Raw genomic sequence first — 22,470 nt, forward strand, 5'->3', positions numbered from 1 at the left:
AGAGAGAGAGAAAGTGGGAAGATGTGTTTCCCTAACGTCTCAGAGAAAAAACGGGTGAATGGGTCCGAGTGGCGCAGCTTCCTCACGGGGTCTCAGCAGCGCCCTGCCGCCCGCAGTGTGAGGTGGCTGGCGGCCCTCCGGGCGGAGCCCACGGCCAGCGCCAGGACCGCTACACGCTGGCCCGGATCCCCAGACATGGTGAAGAGATGTGCTGCCCCTCTCGAGACCTGCAGCAAGCCGCCTCGCGTTGAAGGGGGAGACAGAGACAGAGACCATCGAGGGGTGGGGAGAGAGAGGAGCGGGGCAGGGGGAGGAGGAGCGGGGAGAGAGAGGAGCGGGGTGGGGGGCAGGGGGAGGAGGGGTGGGGAGAGAGAGGAGCGGGGTGGGGGGCAGGGGGAGGAGGAAGCCTTTTTTTTTTTTTTTTAACCAGAATGCTGCTCAGCGCTGGCGTACAGTGGTGCGGGGGACTGAACCTGGGACTTGGGAGCCTCGGGCATGAGAGTCTCTCTGCGGAACCACTGTGCTCTCTCCCCTACCCGAGGAAGATATTTGGAGTTAACAGACCTGAGTTTGAATTTTGACTTTGCTCTTGCCTCAGAGAAACATTTCAGCTCTTTTGAGCCTAAGTTTCTTCATCCTTAACCTGGGGGAGGTAAAAGCTACATTTGGGGGAGCTGAACTAGCTGGCATCACGTCAGGCAGACTGGCACTGTGGTCCCGGCGGCACCTGCTGTCCCTACGGTCACCACAGCAGCGACTCGCTGTGCATGGCTGGGGCCTGTCCTCAGTCGTCTCCTAACCGACCCCATCACCAAGCCCGTACTCGGAATCCTGCTCCCGGAGCTCAGCATCTTAGTCAGGCAAGTTAGATCGCAGGTTCCGGGAGGCTGTCTGCTCTGAAGACGCTCTCGCTCATGAATGAGGACTTACAGGTCGCGGTACTGGTCAAAGGCGTTGTTGGCTTCCACCTCGAGCTTCCTCAGCCGCGCAGAAGGCATGGCGCCGTCTTCCAAAGGAGGGTCGTACTTGTTACTCCATGGTGACCTGCGGGAGGAGCGAGGGGACCACATCAAGTATTTCTGGTAGACACACCGCCTGGGATTTCAGGAGGGCTGGGCGGTGGCGCACCCCCAGTGAGTGCACATGACAGTGCGCAGGGACCTGAGTTCAAGCCCTGAGTCCCCACCGGCAGGGGGGAAGCTTCGAGAGTGGTGAGCAGGGCTGCAGGTGTCTCTCTCTTTCCCTCTCTGCCTTCCTTCTCCCTCTCAATTTCTGTCTCTATGAAACAAATACTTTCTCCCCCTTTTTTAATTCCATAGGCCAGGAAGAAATTGAGAGAGGAGAGGGAGATAGAGAAAGACAGACACCTACAGACTTGCTTCACTGCTCATGAAGCATCCCTGCTACAGGATCGAACCCAGGTCTGTGTGTGAATCCTGTGTACAGCACCACGTGCACTCACTTAACGGGGTGCACCACTGCTCGGTCCCCTAAAAACTTTTTTTCAGAGGAAAGCAACTGCCACTCAGCAAGGCTCTTCCAGGTTTCAATCGGACGTCTCGAGTTCTGCCAAGCAAGCCAGGGTTTGTTTGGAAGCCAGTGGCCCTGGGTGAGCCCCACCCAGCCTCATTCTCAGCAGCGAGGTGCTTGGAGCAAGTAGCCTGCTGTCTCTGGGCCTGACTCTGCTACCCACAAGGCCGCTGTGAGAGCAAGAGGCCAAGGCCTGGTGCACAGTCATGCTCAACAAGCGCGATTTCCTTGGTTTGCAGCCACGTCTGGATCAACAGGTGTCCCTCTCTTTCCCCTGAGCTGCTCCTCCGAGTTCTGGGTAAACTTTTTCCCCGGAGAAGAGCCGGGAGAGCTGGTGGTAGAGGAGACAAGAGCCCAAGCCGGCCCTGCGAGACGCAGCCAGACTGCGAAGGCCGAGTTCTCCCCGCATGCGGGAGGAGCTCTCAATGCTGAACCAAGGGCCAGGTGCACATACCAGCACTGCTCGGTAATAGGAAGCCGCTCTCTCTCTCTGTCTCTCTCTTTAAAATTTAGTTCTATTATTGGATACAGACAGAGAGAAACTGAGAGGGTAGGGGAGACAGAGAGCAAGAGAGACACCTGCAGCCCTGCTTCATTACTGATGAAGCTTTCTCCCTGCAGGTGGGGAGCAGGGGCTTCAACCCGGGTCCTTGTGCACTTAACCAGGGGCGCTACCGCCTGACCCCAACAAGCCCCTCTTTTTTCCAGCTCAAAGACATGCTGACTTAGTATTTTTCTTTGTCACTGCTGGGGCTTTGCTGCCCCTGGCCAGACGGAGAGACAGGAGGAGAGAAGCAAAGACATTTCAGCACAAAGGCTCCCCCTAATGCAGTGGGGGTCATTCAGGCTCGAACCTGGGCTGTGTGTACGGCCCAGCAGATGCGCTATCCTGGGGGGGGCTACCTTGCCGGCCCCCCGGGATTCTGACAGACTTTCTCACGACACCTGGCTGGCTCCCCAAGGAAGCCCATACAGCCCTCCAGTCCCTGCGCCTCCTGTCACGCAAACCCAGGTCTGTCCTGTCAGGGGATTCCCACCATGTTCCTGCCCCGCCTCTGGCTCCAGGAGGGGCTCTGAACTGGAGGTGCGGCTGAGCGCTGTGCCTACCCTCTCTCCTGCGGGACATGGGCACAGCTCCTGGCTGGGGTGCAGCGCGGGCTGCAGTAACCGGTCGGAGCCCCTGGCTCTGGGTGGGGTCCGGCTGGCTGCGCAGACACCCCAGGGTGCTGAGTAGCTGAAGTCGCCTCACCCCTGCGTCTGTCTGTCTGTCTGCTTCCTACAGCAGCTCAGCCCACCTGCTGCCCTGGGCTGACCCGTCTCTGCTCGGGGCCATCTGGGCCTGGATGTCTAGCAGAGTCTGCGTGTGGGCACGTCAGGAATGGCCGAAGCCTCACTCAGCACGGGGTGAGAGCAAAGACTCCTAGAACTGAGCCGGTGACGCTCCAGACCGACAGAGATGCAGCAGCTTCCAGTCTTTCATGCTGAGAGAAACCTAAGCACGGGGGCAGGTGGCGGTGCACCGGGTTAAGCACACAAAGCACCAAGGACCTGAGCAAGGATCCCGGTTCGAGCCCCCGGCTCCTCACCTGCAGAGGGTCACTCTCTTTCTCCCCTCTCTTCCCTTCCTCTCTGCTTATAACGAGTAAAGAAATAACCCGCAAAGATGCTTTGCCAGCTGCAGACGCAGACGCAGACGGGGCTGGAGTGTGCTGTCACAGCCACCGTGTCCTTGGACGCCTGTCTGCGGCCCCCACCCTGCAGGCATCCTTGGAGTTGCCTCAGCACCCAGAGGCCTGGCCTCCCCGCAGGCCTCCGAGACCCACCCTTAAAGGCAACATCCTCTTCTGCAGACGGGTGCTGAGGGGTGGGGGTGGTCAGGGGAGGCCCGGAGCCTCAAGGAGCCTGTAAAACTCACATTCCTCCCGGCTCCCAGATGACAGGCTTTCAAGTTAGTCCTGGAGCCGGGGTAATTGTAGCTGGGGGGAACGTCATAACATTACCCAGAATACTCTTAGTGGAAGGGGCACTTGGAACACATCCGAGAGCTTAAACGCAGGCCATTGAAAGAAGACAGATGGACAGGAGCGCTTAGATTTCAAAAGTCAGGCCTTTCGTTTCTCTCTGAGAATGCTTTTTGTTTCAGCTAACAGGTTTCAAACAGAGCTGCTGGCAAGGCCGGAGCCATAAGGATCTTATTTAAGTGAACGATCAAACAGTCAGGGTGGCAATGTGTGCAGAAAACCAGAAGACCTTCAAGTTTTATACTGAGAATGGAGAAGAGAGAGGGAGAGGGAGAGGGGGAGGAGAGAGCGAGCGTGCTCTGTGTCCCAACACCCTGAGCCCCTCCGAGAGCCCCCAGGCCCCAGGGCGCCCTGGAAAGTAAGGGAGGGGGGTAAGGAGTGAGTGGGGAGGAGCGGACACTGCAGGCACCAAGGCCCCAGGGAAGCCTGGTCTTGGTGCGGATGCGGCCACGACTCCAGCCTTCCACAGGCAGCTAGGCACACACCGCTGAGCGCGGCTAGGCTGAGAAGCGTCACGCGTGGGGCTGTCAGTCGAGCAAGAGCAGCTCCAGGGCGGGAGCGACCTCTTCCCGGGAGGTTCCTGAGCCCCGGCCTTCTGGCCTCTGACCGTGCGCCCTGGTAGCTGGGTCACTTAGGGCTCTCATGGACCTTGCTCCCCTCCCCCAAGGAGTATTGGACCTGGGCCTCTGCCCCAGGCTGGCACAAAGGAGTCAAGGCAGACCCCCACCCAACCCACCCACCGCCTTCTGACCAGGGGCTCCATCCCCACCCAGACCTCCTCTTAGAATGCCAGGACCAGCCACAGCTGAGCTAACATCTCCAGCCCCACCCAAGGGGCAGAGGATTTCCACATGCCCCCAGACAAGCACCAACCAGAGTCTCCCCACCTCATCCATCAGGAACCTCATGCCTTCCAGCTTCTCAGGCCCGAGTCCTGCAACTGGCCCCTGGTGCCCCCCGCACCGCCCCGTTCCCTCATCTCACCTACTTGCAGGTGCTGCTTCTTCTAAAACAAACTCCACATCTGATTCCCGTCTGCCACTTCCACCCTAGCTTCTGACCTGGCAGAGGGCAGTCTCTACCTAACCTCCATATGAAAGTAGGAAAAGACAGGACTATGAAACACTTGTTTACTCCCTTAAAAAGATCAGTAGCTGCCTTTTAGACACCAAGTTGCAGATGCTACTATGATTCCATCCTGACTTCCCTGGGCAGACGACCTCCCCAATGTGTCCTGTAACCCCACCTCCCCAGAGCTCTGCCCCACTAGGGAAAGAACACACATACTCAGCACATGCTATGCACTCAAGGCATGTGAGTATCCTGGTCTGAAGGACAGAGAATTACCCCTGGGCAGACGACTTCACCCATGTGTCCTGGAAACCCCCTCCCTGCCCCACTAGGGACAGACAGACACAGGCTGGGGGTGTGGATCCACCTGCCAACACCCATGTCCAGCGGAGAAGCAATGACAGAAGCCAGAACTCCCACCTTCTGCTCCCCATAGAGAATTTGGGTCCCTGCTCCCAGAGGGGGAGAAATGTCAGGGGAAGATGCCCAGAGGACTCTGAACCCCAACTCCATCAGGACCCAGAGAGAGAAGAGGAAAAAAGGAGGGACATTTGGAAGTAGTTAATAGGCGTAGGTGTGGCTTACAAAGGAAGAGAAGGCAGGACTATAGGAAAAGGGGGTGTGTGTGAAAATATAGACAGACAGTTATGCAGAAATAACAGGTAACCCATCTCTGTGACCTTGGGAGAACCACTGCAGTTTCCAGTAGAGGACATGGGGACACAGAGCTCTGGCGGAGAGGAAGGAGTGGAATTACACCCCTGCAGATTCTGACAGTCACTAATAAAAATAAGTGCAGACACCGAGGGCAGTAAGTAACTTACGGTTGTGATTCATACCACATCGCCGTGTGTTACGCCCTAGTGGCCACACGTGAGCCTTTACTGCCCTGCGTGTCCTGCCCCTGCCTGGCCGTAAGCTCGCTGCCTCACCCAGCCCGGCCTTCCTGCTGGCTGGTCCTGCCCCCATGTCTGTGCCTGACCGAGCCTCAATTCAAATGCCACCCCTAAAGGAAGAACCCTGCTTGGCGCCTACCCGTTCCTCAGCTCTCTTGTTCCTTTTATTCCATTTTCTCCTCCCAGCCTGTCACTCTCTGTGCATTTGCTTCCTCTCTGGCCTCCTTACTCAGCTGCAAGAGTTGCTGGCACAGAGAGCACATGCTTAGACAAAGGCCTGACGGCAGCACCATTCTGCTCACCAGGGAGCTGAAGGCCGGGCGGAGCGGCAGCCTGTCAGTGGCGGCACTGCCCTCCAGCTCACGTGCACTGACTCCAGATGATTCTTCCTGCTTCTCCTTTTCAGACCCTACAGGTCTCAGAAAGCAGCAACAGGTTGGAACTTTTACTCCATGTATGTATGTATGTATGTATGTATGTTTACCACAGCACGGCTTAGCCCTGATTTATGGCGGTGATTTATGGGGGATCGAACCTGGGACTTTGGAGCCTCAGGCACGGAGTCTCTTGGCAGCTAGCTGGGTTGAGGCTTTGAGGTTCAGCCCTGGCTCTGTGGACGCTGGACCCGAAAGCAGCCTGAGTCTTTCTAGCATTCAGGTGTTCCGTCCCGGAAATCCTAGATGACTTCTAGTGTTCTGGTTTCCCAAAACAACTGGGCCTTCACACGAGCAAAATCAAACAACCCCCCGCCCCCAAGCCTAGCTCAGATGCCACCCCTGCGCAAAGCCTCCGGGAACCAGCCCGGAGGTTCCCTCAGACCCCAAATGAGCTCCACTGCACACTGTCACCAGCTGCTGCACGAGTCACCTCCTGCTCAAGGCCCGTGACCGCACGGGACGGGGATTACTTGGTCACTGGCAGCCCCGAGGGCGATGCCACAAAGAGGTTCTTCCCGCACTCGGGCCCCCCCTGTGCACACCGGCCAAGGACCCTGCCCTGAGCAGCTCACCGATAGGAGTCCCCGTCTCTGTTGTAGTCACACAGAAGGTAGTCCTTTCCCACCACCTTGTCTCTGGCAATTTTCAGTGGCTGGTCAACAGAAGACAGGAGATCTTCGCACAGACTCGGGACCTGGCAGAAAACAGTAAAGACACAAGCAGCGGGGTTAAAAGCATTACCTTCAATCGAGGTCGGTTCACGACAACGGCCACACTGCCGGGAGTGCCGTCAGCATCTGGCCGTTGGTGCGCTGCCAGAATCTTAGGCCCGTTCTTCTTTCCCACGTGTGTTTGATACCAACTGTGTGTCCCTTTACAAAGAAGGCTGCGCTTGAATTACAGTGACGCGTGATTTCCAGCAGAGCCTCGCCTCCAGATCTGTGTGCTTTTTTAACCACCTGGTCAGCAGGGTGGTCTAGTGCATTCGAGTTTGTGTATGGTTGGTAACGGTCTCTGTTGGGCCAAGTCCAAGTCCGAGTCCCGAGATGAAAGTAAACATTTTACATACGCAGGAATCCGGAGGCCTCTGAGAAGAACAGCCCGTCCACGCCATAAAACCCCCCCAGGCTCCAGGCTGGGTGGAGTTTCCAGTACTTTCCAGGCCTCTGGCCAAACATTACCAGCCTGGCTCACAGAGTCAACTCTACCTCCTGCAAAGGGAGCAGGTTTTCCAGCAAGCGGCTCCCCACAGCCCGGCTCTAGCTGGCTGCTCTCAGGGCGACACATCTGGCTGGGGCTGCTGCACTGGGTGGGGAGCGGGGCCCCGGGAGCCGGGACAGGCAGGGCTGAGTCCCAGGATGACAGCCGCTGGGCTTGCTGCACGTTCCTGCCAGTGATCAGGACGCTGGGCCCCTCCTGCTCTCTGCTCCAAACATCAGTTTCCACCAAGGGACGGCGGGACTTTCAGACACGGATGCCTTTGGACTTGAGTCACTTCCACGCTGGATTTTCAAAGTGCTGACCTGTTCACTCCACAAGCCTGGCTAACGGATGTCTTACCGTATCGTTACCAGGCAGGTGGCTGCCAAGTGCAGCAATAACATCTGAACGGAAAAGTTAAGTCGTGTGGCGAAGACTCTGAGAAGAGCCGCTGCCTTCAGGAAGCCGGGGACACGGCCCAGCGTCACGTAGCCTCCTGTCCCTTCTTGGTGGGTTTCTCACGGTGACTCTGCTGGCCCCCAGCTGCCTGAGAACTCAGCACGAAGGCTCTGTCTCGCCTGCGAGATGGCCAGGCTGCTCATCTCACACCCACAGGAATCTTGTCTTCCTGGGACACTCACAGGGAGCGCACAGGGCTTGCGTGTGAGGGGCAGGCTCGACTGCGGGCACTTCAATGGGCAGTGCTTTGGTTTCAAAAAAAAAGGGAGGGAGTCAGGCAGTGAGTGGCGCAGCGGGTTAAGCGCATGTGGCCCAAAGCGCAAGGACCGGTATAAGGATCCCAGTTCGAGCCCCCCGCTCCCCACCTGCAGGGGAGTCGCTTCACAGGCAGGTGAAGCAGGTCTGCAGGTGTCTGTCTTTCTCTCCCCGTCTTCCCCTCCTCTCTCCATTTCTCTCTGTCCTATCCAACAACGATGACATCAGTAACAACAACTACAACACCAATGAAAAACAATGGCAACAAAAGGGAAAATAAATTATATATATATAAACGAGGCAGAGAAAAGGAGGAGAGAAGGGAGGGGGAGGGAGGGCTTCTCTAACCAGATCTCTGGCTGAATAAAAGGCTCAGAGGAAGAACCGTGCAACACCAAAGACCTGCCTTCCCGCCCTCAGTCCTGCCCGCTCAGCTTTGGATGGCCAGGGAGCCTAGGGAAAAGACCCAGCCAAGGCGAACAAAGCGGTTTTTATTGGCGACTTAACAATGGTGAACAAGACCGAAGCTCACAGGGCTACCCTCCACACAGCTCCCAGCACCAGAGCCCCTGTCCCATCCCCTCCACGGGAAGCTGCTGGACATTAAGCCAGCCCCTGCTCCACTGCCGATACTAGGGCCTAGTTACATAACCACTGGTTTGCCTGAAAGATTCCCACCCATTCCTTTGATCTGTCTTCTTTCTACCTTGAGACCCGCCCTGCCTGCAGGGCACATTAAGCCCGCCAGTTAAAACCCTAGCAACCGTTGCTACGGAAGCTTTCTTTGCTCCACCTGTCACTTCCGGTTCTATCCCATAAAGCCCACTTCTGTTCCTGGTTTTGCTCTCTTTTTCTCTCCTGTGTCCCGACCTGGAGAAGGGCTGGCGTGCAGAGCGGGAGGTGGCCATTGTGGTTTGGCGCCACGTGGCTTAACCCGCTGTGCTCACACCCGACTCTGTCGCTCACGGATGTCACCGGTTTGGATCACAGCTGAACCCACTAACTGCGGCAGGCAGGGACAGAATCCCCCCGAAGCCCATGTGCCCGAGGACAGCTGTCCCCTTCTCCTCTATCTGCTCGTTTTTGTTTTGTTTTGTTTTTAAAGATTTTATTTATTAATGAGAAAGACAGGAGGAGAGAGAAAGAACCAGACATCACTCTGGTACATGTACTGCCGGGGATTGAACTCAGGACCTCACGCTTGAGAGTCCGGTGCTTTATCCACTGTGCCACCTCCCGGACCCCTCTCTGCTCTTGTTGTCAGCAGTTAAGTGCCGCAAAGTAAGGTGGGAGAGATAACAGGCTCTACTATGAAACAGGCTTCACCTCACTCCTACCCAGGAGGCAAACCCGAGATCAGAAGCCCATCAAGACTTGCTTCCCGCACCTGTGGGCCTCGGCTGGAGTGCAGACCTCCCCAGCACGCCCCGCTCCCATCCCCACCGGCTGACACAGCAAGTGCTCACAGTGTGGGGGGAGGAGAGAGGGGCGCGGAGACACAGAACCACAACGAACTAACGTGCAGGAAGATCTTTGCTGTTGTTGAGGGCCAAATATTTTGTCAGCTTTTTAAAAATTATTATTTAATAATGATCACCAAGACCAATTCCACACAGCTCCCACCACCAGAGTTCCCTGTCCCATCCCCTCCATGGGAAGCTTCCCTGTTCTTTATCCCTCTGGGAGCCTGGACCCAAATTCTTCATGGGGAGCAGAAGGTGGGAGTTCTGGCTTCTGTCATTGCTTCTCCACTGGACATGGGTGTTGGCAGGTGGACCCACACCCCCAGCCTGTGTCTGTCTGTCCCTAGTGGGGCAGGGTTCTAGGGAGGGGAGGTTCCTGGACACACTGGTGAGATTATAAGGACTAAATTCTGATGGACACCCGTGGCCAATTTCACTTGTAGTTCCAACCAACTATTCTGATATGATGGGGGAAAAAAATCAGTATCCTCTTCATATTTCAAATTCCCCAGAGAAGTGGGATTTTATTTTTAAACAGTTTATTATTATTTTTAAAATTTTATTTATTTTAAAGATTTTATTTATGAGAAAGAGAAGAGAGAGAGAGAGAGAGGGAGAGAGAGAGAGAGAAAGAACCAGACATCACTCTGGCACATGTGCTGCCGGGGATTGAACTCAGGACCTCATGTTTGAGAGTTCAATGCTTTATCCACTGCGCTACCTCCTGGACCACTTAAATCTTATTTTTATTTATTTTTAAACATCCTTTTTATTAGATGTGTAATTCCCCCCCTCCTTTTTATTTTTTTTTTGCCTCCAGAGTTATAGCTGGGGCTTGGTATCTGCACTATGAATCCATTTGGATTCATGGACGCCATTTTTTCCCAATTTGTTGCCCTTGTTGTTGTTATTGTTGTTGTTGATTATTATCCCAAGTGTCTCGGAATAATAAACAACACTGCACCGGCCAGCTCACTGTTCCCGCTGTCACTGAAGAGAGGCTCAGGGCTCTGCTTCTCCACTGCCACCTTCCCCTCCCCCAGGGGCAGGAACCGCTCTGCCCTCCACTGGCTCACTGGCGCCCAGGGGAAGCGGAGCGACAGATGGGGAGGGAGAATGAACAGGGTGAACAGGGCAGGGAGAGGAAAAAGCGCCAGGGGCCTGGCGGCGGCGCACCTGGTTGAGTGGACATGTCACAGTGCGCAAGGACCCAGGTTCAGGCCCCCGGTCCCCACCTGCAGGGGGGAAGCTCTGCGAGCAGGGGAGCAGGGCTGCAGGCGTCTCTCTCCCTCTCTACCACCCCTCTTCCCCCTCATTTTTCTGGCTGTCTCTATCCAATAAATCAATAAAGATAAATAAAAAAGATAGAGAGGCAGAGATAGAGATAGAAACTCCACAAGGAAGAGAGGCTACAGTGACATCCTAGTAGCAACAAGGAGAAAGCAGCACTGGGGGGGGGGAGCCGGGGACGGGGACAGGACGCGCCCTCCCCCGCCACCTGTGTTACTCCCCGAACAAGTGTAGCTGTAGTCAGAGCTGACACCCCCCTCTGAGAAAGGGGGACCAGGCCTTTCAAGAAATAACCCGCTCAAAGTCACACAACTACCAGACATGTGGGGGAGCCAGCAGGCGAGGGGTTAAAAACACCAAGCCAAGCCACACACGGCTCCTGCCCCAACCAGAGCACCTTTCTCCTTCCTACCTGCAGGACAGCCGGTCAGATGAGAGATTCAGATCCAAAGCTTCCGGCCACAGGCGAGGTGCGCGAGCGTGCCACCATCTGGTTGTACTTTGCCCCCTCCCCTTCTCCATTAGTTATTAATGTTGAAAAAAACTGTTCAACCAGAAAAAGAAACTTGAGATGAACCCTTAAAAGAAAGATAGAAAGAAAGAAAGCAAAGCAAAGCAAAGCACAAAAGCCAGAGCAGGTCAGCTCCACGGATAATCTAATCCATGGTGCCGATCAGCTTGAAGGAGTGCGCCCTTGGAACTCTGTTTTTAAAGAATGGCCAAAGGAACACATTTGCCTTTTGATCTGCCCGCTGGCTGACAGCCCACCGCCAGAGATAAGAATCAAAACCAGACCCTGTTCACTGGCTGTGGGCTCAGATGAGTGATAGAGGTGAAGTCACGGCTGGGCAGAGTCCTGGCTGGCCCGTCCCCATCAAGACAGCCCCCTTCTCCCTGGGCAGCCAAGCCCCAGGACATAGCGGCCAGTGGCCGGCAGAGGTCTCTGCTTACAATCTCTCCCTCTGGTTTTTCCAAAACCCAAAACTTCCCCTTCTCCCCCAATAAACCGACGAGTGTTTTTAGGAATTACACACCGAGAGTGTACGCCTTTCTAAAAACCTCCAGCCTCAACAGCAAACAAGTTCAGACCTGTGCTCTGTGAACCTCCTGAATCTCAGAAGCGAGGACTAGAACTCCTGCCTCACAGAGAAGCTCGCTCTGCTCCAAAGGCACCGACCGTCCACAAGGCCAGCGGCAGACGGGGGCCAGGCGGCCCTTCTCTCAGTTTGCTAAGGCACAGAAATAGGGCGGGGCCCACGGTGATAAGGCCGGGCGGTAAGGACTGCAAGGAGTCCGACGAAGAGGTGGGTGGCACAGGTGGTGCAGAGGTGACCCAGGAGTGAAAGGAGGAGGGAGGAGACGAGGAAAGAGTGCAGAAGACAGGACCATGGCTGCCCCTGAAGGAGGGCACACCCCGGCACGTGCTCTTTCTGTGGACTACGGAAGTGTCGCTTACTTATCTCCCCCACAGCACTGCTCGGCTCGGCCTTATGCTGGAGCGGGGGGTGGAGTGTGGGCTTTGAGTCCCGGGTGTGTGAGTCTCTTTGCACAACCATTAGGCTGTCTCCCTTGCCCCTAAAGTTTTTAACTTATTCATAACAAGTAATACATTCGCACAGGCTAAGCGAATGTAGACCGCACCGTGGGGAGGCGTCTCTCCTCGCAGAGAAGCAGGTCCACTGGCTCCGGAAGGCCCAGCCCCTGGACCAGGCCCCTCATGCATCTCCCTCTGCCTCACAAGGACCTTGGCTGCTATCAGAAACACTCCGGGTCAAGGAGTAACAGTTTGCATGTGAGCTGATCTTGGAGCTCTGGGGCACTGATTTCATGCCTCTCTGAGCGTGGGTGTGGGTGAGCCCCTCCCCACCCCCCAAGAATGAAGCCTTGGGCCAGCAAGCCCTCCCTGTCCTAGAAGTCACACACAGACACAGCGGTCACTGCCAACAGGCCCACGTGGCCTACCTCATCTGTAAGCTACACGGCTGTGTCCGGGTCCGTGTCATCACAGCCTAGTCTGCACAGCCAACGAGAACACCTGGCACGTACCTTTCAGGACAAGCCCCACTGTGAAGTCGTTTGGGTGGCAAGCAGCTCATGACCCAAGAGACGTGGGACTGATCAGTGATCAGAAGGGGAAGCCGAGGTCCTCACAAACCTCAGGGTCCTAGCTCGCCTTAGAAAACAAGACCAAATAAATCACACGGGCTAAGGCAAGGCTGCTGGGCATCACGTCCCAGAACGTAGCCTACTGACTTTTTTTTTTCCCTCCAGGGTTATCACTGGGGCTGGGTGCCTGCAGTACAAATCCACTGCTCCCGGAGGCCATCTTTTTGTCTCGTTGTTGTTGTTACTGTTATTGTTGGACAGGACAGAGAGGGGGAGAGAAAGACAGACACCGGCAGACCTGCTTCACCACTTGTGAAGTGACCCTCCTGTAGGTGGGGAGCCGGGGCTCAAACCGGGATCCTTGAGTTTCGCGCTCTGTGTGCTTCACGCGGTGTGCTACTGCCCAGCCTCCGCCTACTGACCTGAGGCAGGACCTGTGGTAGCACCCTTGCCGCCCGCCCGGTGGGTGAGGAGAGCCAAGGGCAGGGGAGCTGTGTATTCCGTTTCCCATGGCCGCCAAGGGTGGAGTGGAGCTAGCTAGCATCTGAATCCAAGCTCTGACCCGGCTCTTCCAAACCCTGGCCTGCACGACCAGTGACGGAGCTGTCCCCGCCCCGCCTCACCTCCCAACGCCGCTGCTGGGCTTAGAGCAAAGGGTGGAGACAAAGGGGCGGGGAGACTACGGGTTGGCACGGACCAAACCTCCCTGGCCAGCAGCACACCCAGGAGAGGCTGCACCATGGGGGCCCTCTACCGTGGCACCCCCACCTGAACTGCGGCATGGAGTGACTGCAGTCACTCCTAGACCAGGGGTGTGACTCCTGTGCCTCTGCCCAGCACCAGGCCTGGTGACAAGCGGGCACTTCCCGCGTGGTGACCTGAAGGCCTCCCAGCGCTCGAGCCCTCCATGCCAAGAGGTGCTGCCCCCCTTCTGTTTCAGATGCAGCTTCTCTCCTCACTAAGGCACCACTCAATTATGAATCTGCTGGGACCGAGCGGTGGAGCACGGCGGAGACGCACAAGGACCTGGGTTCAAGCCCCCAGTCCCTTCCTGGAGGAGGGGAGCTTCAGGAGCAGTGAAGCAGGGCTGCCTGTAGGTGTCTCCCTCCCCCTCTCGACCCCACCTTCCCTCTTGATTTCTCTCTCTATCCAAAAACTACATAAATACAAAAATTAAGATAGAATTTAAAATGATCTAAGTAGAGGCACTGACTACCTTCATCTGAAAACTTTTGTGAGACACCGTCAATGCTCGTGTTCCATCTGAGAGGCAACTCCCAGTTTCAGCAGGGCCAGAACAGGAGTAGTCCATACACCGCCGGCACCAGCAGGCCCAGCTATGCAGGGCCGAACGAACACAGACGAAGGGGGGACCCAAACACCGACCTTAGGGGATCATTTTGACCAGCAAACGTTTCATGCTGCTCAGAAAGAAAAGGAGCTCCCTCCCCCACCCACAAGCCATTCAAGACCCAGAACTTTTCTAGGAGACAGTAAGTAAGCCCCCTACCCCTTTTTCTTTGCCCAGGCTGGTGTCTCAACCCCACTCCAGAGATAAAAAATAAACTCAACTTTCTGTACTTGGCTTCACTCATTTGTAACTCAAAACCGCTGCCTTTTGGAAGCCTGCGCCCTGGAGGAGGCTCAGGATACTTTCTCAAGGAAGGGTCCCCAGGGGGCAAGAGACAGAGAAGACAGACTGAGAGAATTAACACCACTCCACGAGGCGGCCTGGGTACACACACAAGGCTCCTGTAGTCCGCATGTAGCCTCTGCTGCGCTGACAGGGAGGAGCCGGGCACCTGCAGCTGTGTGCCCACACGCCAAGCTCCCCGGCTGCCCACTCTGAATTATCACCAGGTCTCTGAGGGCTAGAACTCAGCTCACGCCCACCTTCAAGAGGCCGGAGAGGGGACACCTTGGACTCAAGACCATCGCTGAGCTCTGTTTTAGGAGCTGTGAGCAGGGAGGTTCCCACCACAGTTTGGGCCCCTCTCTCTCATGTCCCCTTACCAGAGATCCTTTCTCCAGACCAAGCCACTAGCTCCACCAGGAACACCCCTGCTTCTTCAATACCAGCTAATCACCAGACATTCTTTCATCATGTTTTTAGGGTTGGAAAAAGAGGGTCGGCCAGTAGCGCAGCGTGTTAAGCGCACATGGCGCAAAGCCCAAGGACCGGAGTAAGGTTTGAGCCCCCCGCTCCCCACCTGCAGGGGGGCCGCTTCATGGGCGGTGAAGCAGGTCTGCAGGTGCCTGTCTTTCTCTCCCCCTCTCTGTCTTCCCGTCCTCTCTCCATTTCTCTCTGTCCTGTCCTACTACAGCAACAGCAATGACAACAATAACAACGACAACAAGGGTAACAACCAGGGCAACAAAATGGGGAAAAATGGCCTCCGGGAGCAGTGGACTCGTAGTGCAGGCACCGAGCCCCAACGATAACCCTGGAGGCAACTCATGTTCATAGCAGCACAATCTGTAACAGCCAAAACCTGGAAGCAACCCAGGTGTCCAACCACAGATGAGTGGCTGAGCAAGTTGTGGTCTATATACACAATGGAATATGACTCAGCTGTAAAAAATGGTGACTTCACCGTTTTCAGCCCATCTTGGATGGAGCTTGAAGGAGTCATGTGAAGTGAGATAAGTCAGACACAGAAGGATGAATACGGGATCATCTCACTCTCAGGCAGAAGTTGAAAAGCAAGATCAGAAGAGATAACACAAATAGACCCTGAACTGGAATTGGCGTATTGCACCAAAGTAAAAGACTCTGGGGTGGGTGGCGGGCGAGTTCAGGTCCTGGAAAAGGATGACAGAGGACCTAGTGGGGGTTGCACTGTTATGTGGAAAACTGGGAAATGTTATGCATATACCAACTATTGTATTTATTGTCAAATGTAAAACATCAATCCCCAATACAGGAAAAAAAAAATAATAAGACTGGACAGTAGTGCAGCAGGTTCAGCGCACGTGGCGCAAAGCACAAGGACCGGCGTAAGGATCCCGGTTCCAGCCCCCGCCTCCCCACCTGCAGGGGAGTCGCTTCACAGGTCTGCAGGTGTCTTTCTCCCCCGTTTTCCCCATCTCTCTCCATTTCTCTCTGTCTGTCTGTCCTATCCAACAACAACAACAGCAGCAGCAGCAGCATAAAAACAACAAGGGCAACAAAAGGGAAAATAAATAGTAAAAAAAAAAAAGAGAGAGAGGAAGCACTGGAGCCCTGGGTGGATGGTGTATGAGTGTTTCTCCTCCAAAGACTCGGGTCGGGGGCGGTTCAGCAGCAGAGTGCACGACGACGTAGCAGTTCTAGACGCTGGGTTGACCGCCAGAGCAAGGTGGGGGTGGCCCGCTCTTCTGGGCGTCGTCAGTGTCTCCTTGTTTGGGGCTGACAGCACACAGGCCTTGGAAAGGGTGGTGACGGGGACCAAACGGCCTAGCTCCCAAGCCCTGCAGGGCACTCCGGCCCACCTTCCTGGCCTGTTTCAAATGTCAGAAGAGCAGGCTGTGCACGCCATGCTCTTCGCTCTCTGAAGGGCTTTCATCTGCTTCCAAAGCCAGACGTGCGCAGAGTAGGCGAGCCGGGCCAGGGGACACATCCCTGACGGCTCTCAGGAAGCAGAGGCTTCCTGCTTCTTCTGGTCCTCAAGAAGTGGACTGTTCCCAACTCACTGCTATGTCCCTGAAGCCCATTTAGCCAGAAGACAGGAACTGACCGGGAGGCTTCAGATTTCAGTGGCGGCTCCCCAAGGTCTCAGCACACGCTGTTCCTGCAGTGCAGGGGCGAAGCAGAACTTTGAAGACCCCCTCGCAGGGGCAGACCAAGGGAGGCAGTCGAGCGTTCCGGATGGGGTGTGCGGACACTGTCACCAAGGTGGGGCTTGGTCCTCCGCACCGACCTGGTCAGGCTAGGAGCCTCCTCAAGCACCTTCTTGCCCACTGAGCCCCTCTGCGCATCTTCCCGAGTGCGCCCCAGGGCACAGCCTAGCCCCCCATTCCTCTAGCCGAGACAACAGCAGATGTGCCTGAGCTGCTGCTCAGAACCATGTGAGATGCCCACAGCAGGACCCACCTGCCACCCCTGCAGAAGAACCAGGGGCCACTCACACAAGTAATTCTAAGGAGGCTGATTTCTGATGTTTCGGTCTGTGAGTGTGTGTGTGTGTGTGTGTGTGTGTGTGTGTGTGGTGGGGTGAGGAGGCGGTCCAGCAGGCCAAAGCAGGATTTGCACCACAAAGGCCCTGGCTTCCTCCCTGTGCTCCTGGTTCCAGTGCCCACCCCTATCCCAAAAGAAATAAACAAAGAAATCTTTTAAAAAGAAAAGAAAGAAAAAACACCCCCCCCCCGACCCCCAAACAACAGTGAGTCCTCCCGAGGTTTCTTGCTGAACGGTCAAGACTTTGGAAAGCTGGGGTTCTCAACACAAACACGAGAAGGCAGAGATCTGAGGCAGCAGGCCATGCACGCAGCCGGGAGGCCCTTTAATTAGGGCAAGATCCCCATGGCGTAGCCTCAGGAATGGGAGGAATGTGGAAACCAGTTCTGCAATCAACAAGTTCAAGTTTGGTCTCACAGTCAGCCCAGGATGGACCCACCGGGAAGCCACCAAAGTGGGCCCCTAGCTCGGGACAAGACGAGCTGGATCCTCCTCCTCAGGGCTGGTTCTTCGCACATCTGCACAAAAACAGCTCTCCAATCACCGGGTCTTAAAGCCGAAACAGTTCAAGGGGAAGCGGACCGCCCACCCGGACCCAGGGGCTGTGTTTCCTGTCTGCACATGCACAGGTGTCTCCGAGGAACTGAAACACTCTGGCCAGGTGGTACGCAGTAAGGCAGAAGCCCCATCCCCGCTCCACCACCTGCCTGGCTGACACGGGGTCTTTCTAAAACAGCCAACACCCACCAACGATCTTTCTGGGACGTTGAGCGCAGCACGGAGGTGGCAGCCTTTTTTTTTTTTTTTTTTTTAATTTTTTAACATTTATTTATTTTCCCTTTTGTTGCCCTTGTTGTTTTATTGTTGTAGTTATTATTGCTGTTATTGATGTCATTGTAGTTAGATAGGACAGAGAGAAATGGAGAGAGGAGGCAAAGACAGAGAGGGGGAGAGAAAGACAGACACCTGTAGACCTGCTTCACCGCTTGTAAAGTAACTCCCTTCCAGGTGGGGAGCCAGGGGCTCGAACCAGGATCCTTATGCCGATCCTCACGCTTTGCACCACATGCGCTTAACCCACTGCGCTACCAAACCCCCCCCCCCCCCCCCGGTGGCAGCCTTTTTAAACAGTTAATTCTGCTCTGGAGGACGCCCAGGCGGGCTGGCAGCTCTGAGAAGAGTTCCCAAGTCTCAGGCTGTAAGAATAAGTGTGTGGACTCTGCACCTACCTCCTTTGCCCAAGGAGATGAAGACAAAAAAAAAAAAAAAGAAAGAAAAAGAAAAAGGGGGGGGGGTAGGAGTTTACTTTGTCTTTCCTGATACAGGGGTTGGTGGCGAACCAGGCCAACCAGCCCGTCACAGACCACCTGAACGGATTCAGAAAGTCCCAGGTCCCCGTCTGACAAGGCCGAGGTCGGGGCCTACTTCTGCTTAAAAGCACAGCAGAGGGGGCCGGGGGGTGGCGCAGTGGGTTAAGCGCACGTGGCGCAAAGCGCAGGGACCGGTGTAAGGATCCCGGTTCGAGCCCCCGGCTCCCCACCTGCAGGGGAGTCGCTTCACAGGCGGTGAAGCAGGTCTGCAGGTGTCTGTCTTTCTCTCCCCTTCTCTGCCTTCCCCTCCTCTCTCCATTTCTCTCTGTCCTATCCAACAACGACGACATCAGTAAGAACTACAGCAACAATAAAAAACAAGGGCAACAAAAGGGGAAAAAAAGCAGCACAGCTGAACTGCAACGGGCAGGCAGGGCAGTGGTGCTCCCAGTCGCCCCATTTCTCCCACCCTTGCTGCGTGCTGCCTTAGGGGCTCCTGAGAAAAGTCCACCAGTGACCCCCTGCCTTCACAGAAGCAGTCGGCAGCCCCCGCCCCAGTCTGGGGTACGCAGGTTTCCTGGGTTATCTTCCTAAACGGGCGCAGCCTGGCCAGGCACCAGGTTGGGCTAGGGCACACGGGTGAGTGCGACCACATTTTCTAGGTGCCGAGAGGGCCGAGGGCCCCTGGGTGCAGGTGACACCTTTACGGCACAGTTAACAGGAAGCCCCCTGAGCCGACCCCCATTCAGCAAAGCCATCTGGAACCAGGGCTTCCCTGGACAGGCAGAGCTGAGACGCAGGAGGTCTAACCAAACCGGAAATGTCAGGGAAGAGTCCTGCCCACGGACGCCCAGCACACAGTCAGGAAGGGTCCACGTGTACAAAGAATCATCACTTCCAGCCTGGGGCCACTCTCCCCGAGGGCTTCCCTCTGAGCGAGCCAGCGAGCTGTTATTCTTGCTCCCCGTCAGCAGTGACCGAGCCTGCCGTACATCCCCGAAAGAGGGAGGGGAGATTAGCGCTGATTAAAGCTCTCCTGTGTCTGGCTCCCAATCTCCCCTCTGAGTGGCTGCTGTCAGGGCCTTGCTTCCCGCCACCGGCCATCTGGAACCTCAATTCTGGTCTCAGCTCGAAGGTTTTCGATTACATAAACGGAAACAGGCCCACAAGGACCTGAGAGTCTGGCATTTTACACGTGCAGTTCATACCACACAGCTAGGGGTTGCTCACTCCTGGTTGGGGGGGGGGGACACAGGGCACAGATGAGGTCAGCCCTCTGCGAGGCCCCTCAGACACAGGTTCTGTGCGTGTGTGACTGACAGGGACTCTGATGGGCCTTAATTGTAAGTGCCGCCGGCCTACAGGAAGGCGGCCACCGATGTGGCAAAGGGGCAGACCGCCTGACTAACGAGGAAAAAGTGTCCGGCCTGATGAGGACAAGTGACCCACAAAGGGCCAAGGGCAGACCCAGCCCTCACCGCAGCCTTTCTAAAGCCCCAACTCCTTTACGCCAGCAGTGGGGAGCCTCTGGCTGTCCACTCTCCCAGCAACAGGAAGGGAAAAGGGGGGCAGGTGGTGGCGGTGCGCCTGGTTAGGGGCTCACATTCCAAAGGGCTCAAGCCCCCGGTCCCCACCTGCAGGGGGGAGGAAAGCTTCACGAGTGGTAAAGCAGGGCTGCAGAGGGTCTCTCTCTCTCTCTCCTCCTCTCTTACTTTCTCTCTGTCTCTACCCAATAATAAAAACATTAAAAAACAAAACAAAACAGAAACAGCAACAGGGACGGTGTTTCAGCTGGGGGTGACGGTCAGGGGTGGGGACAGCGTGAACAGCAGCAGCGAGAGCTTCTGCCTCCACCAGGGCTTCAAGGCCTGAGCAAAGCGGGCCTGGTCAGGCCACCCAGCCACCTGCTTTGGCTTTTCCCAGTGGCCCGGTGGCAGTTGGGAGCAGAAACGGACGCAGCTGGGGAAAGCATCCAGGGAAGCAATGGGCAAGGAGCAGGACCCTGCACTGTCCAGGTAGTTTGGTTCACGGCCCCGCCAGGGCAGATACGGCAGGACGACGTACAGAGCACCCCACCTCTGCGGGCCGACAGGTTGCGGCAGTCAGGCAGTCGGCTGCAGTCCCTCACCTCTCCACTCGCACTGGGGCTGAGGACAGTGCCGTTTATTTTGATTTTTTTAAACACTTTATTTATCTTCCCTTTTGTTGCCCTTGCTTTATTGTTGTTGTTACTGGTGTCGTTGGATAGGACAGAGAGAAAGGGAGAGAGGAGGGGAAGACAGAGAGGGGGAGAGAAAGACAGACACCTGCAGACCTGCTTCACCACCTCTGAAGTGACTCCCCTGCAGGTGGGGAGCTGGGGGCTTGAACCGGGGTCCTTATGCCGGTCCTTGCGCTTGGCACCACGTGCACTCAAACCTCTACGCTTCTGCCCAGCTCCCTGGGCGGTGCTGTCAAAAGCTCTCCACTGACATCCCTAAGAGGAAGGCCCTCAACAGCTGGCCTTTGTGGTTAAATAAATCAAAACCCGCAATTGTGCTACAGTCCTACCCCAACTCCCGGCCAGCCCCTGCATGAGTCGAGACTGGGACTGTTCACCTGTGAAAACAGACGGGCTGCCCGCCCGGGGTGTCAAGGGCAGAGCCCCCAGGCTGGCAGGAGCTGGGCACCAGCACGCAGGTCTGAGGGGCAGCACTCACTCAGCACTGCCTGCCAGCACCTTCAAGTGCTTCCTGATCTCACGGCTGTCCCAGGAACTTCAGTCTATCTTCGCGCCCTGGGTGCTTAACCTGATACGCCACTGCCTGGCCCCCAGGGAGAAATTTCTAAAGCGGTTCTCTATTTGTAAGGAAAATACATGACCAAGGAGAGCAATGACTCTGTGACATTTTACCAGGCGGTTATGAAACTCAGCTCACCACACTTGAGAGCACTGTCTGAATGGTGCAGAGTCCAGGTGACCTGGCATGTGGGCAATAAATCCTTCCAGGAAACCAGTGCTGGCCAAAGTGGACGCCACAGAAGTGGGTGAGAGAGACGCAGGGCTGGGGGGGTGGGGGGACATAGGTCCTTTCCCCTCCCCTGAATTGCCGGATGTTGCGGGATTCGAGAGAGGCCGCCTGTGAGGGAGCTGCCCTCGCCTCAGCTCCCGTCTCTTTGTCCAGAGCCCCAAGTGCCCGAGTCGCAGGTGTGTGCAGAGCCTCTTGGTCACCTGTGCGCACAGCGGTCCCGCCCCCGCCTCGCTAGCAGGGGCAGCAGCACGCAGCGGCTGGACTGGCCGGCCTGGGCGCGAAGCTCAGCTCCACCATGGCTCCCCGCTCACCCCGAGAGCCAGCCCGAGCTCCCGCCTCACTGTCTGCCCGCTGGAGGCATCGGCAGCAGTAAAGACTGGAAAGGTCTTTTACGAAGACGTGCGGGTATGGTTTCTCTTAGGTGCAAATCCTTCTCAAGAACTTGTCCTCTGCCTTTTCCGTCCCGCTGAGGCTTCTGGCTTGAGGGTCAGAGTGGAGGCTCCCTGACCGAGGCTGCGGCTTGCATGCTCAAGCCCCGGGCCTGTTCCTAGCACTGTTGCCAAGGGACCTTTCGACTTAAATGTTCATGTAGCCAGAGGCATCGTCTTGGCATGAGTGTCTACGCCTCCCGGGGGGGCCATACGGACGACGGACGGACGGACGGACGGCTTCGTGCCTGCTGGAGCCCCCGGCAAAGCCAGTTCTGTTTCACAGCAACTGGTGAAACTAAATTGGGGACAAGTGAAAAGCAATTTCCACCCTGCAAGCTCGAATCTCGCTGGAAAAGGCAAAGTAACAGAAGCCGGCTGGGTGGTTGCTGCGCAAGGTGGAGGAGCCGGACGGCTTGTTCTGGAGAAGGCCGAGTCCCGGGGGCGCTGCTCCTGCTCTAGGGCCCGCCAGGCCCAGGCTTCCGGGAGGGGGCGGCCTTCCCGCCCATGCCACACGCGCTCGCGCAAAAGAACAAGCGGCCGCCACATCTCCCTTCTTCCTTTGTCTGGTTTCAGGTTTGACCGTCTGGGCGGCTCTTGTAGATGCCCATTCACCTCACTCTTAATTGGGCCAAACGAAGGCCTATTGTTCTGCACGTGGCAGGACTTGTCAGAATGTCCAGCCACTGTGGGGGAGCCGGTCAGGTGAGGCCAGGTGAGGCTACCTCAAGGATACCCCCACTTCTTCCTAAGCAAACCTCAGCATCCGATCCTAGCTTCGAAGGGTGGCGTGGTCTCCGATCTTCACGAGCTGGAGGCTGCACCCTGAGGTGGGGA

The 22,470-nt window shown here is 56.2% G+C and overlaps 2 protein-coding genes across 6 annotated transcripts in view; one reads left to right on the plus strand and one right to left on the minus strand.

Annotated features, from left to right (window-relative positions):
* CAPZB (capping actin protein of muscle Z-line subunit beta) overlaps nucleotides 1-22,470 on the minus strand; it is a 108,492-nt gene that overhangs the window by 33,557 nt on the left and 52,465 nt on the right. For all 4 annotated transcript variants that reach the window (XM_060200916.1, XM_060200915.1, XM_007538539.3 and 1 more), the window contains exons 3-4: nucleotides 6,528-6,649; nucleotides 931-1,044 (exon numbers count right to left, since the gene is read on the minus strand). In XM_060200916.1, the coding sequence (XP_060056899.1) occupies nucleotides 931-1,044; nucleotides 6,528-6,649 (236 nt within the window). The remainder of the gene's footprint in view (nucleotides 1-930; nucleotides 1,045-6,527; nucleotides 6,650-22,470) is intronic.
* MICOS10 (mitochondrial contact site and cristae organizing system subunit 10) overlaps nucleotides 1-22,470 on the plus strand; it is a 228,848-nt gene that overhangs the window by 18,720 nt on the left and 187,658 nt on the right. The gene's annotated exons all lie outside the window — the stretch shown is intronic.

Source organism: Erinaceus europaeus, chromosome 11, assembly GCF_950295315.1.
Source record: "Erinaceus europaeus chromosome 11, mEriEur2.1, whole genome shotgun sequence".
Taxonomy (NCBI): domain Eukaryota; kingdom Metazoa; phylum Chordata; class Mammalia; order Eulipotyphla; family Erinaceidae; genus Erinaceus; species Erinaceus europaeus.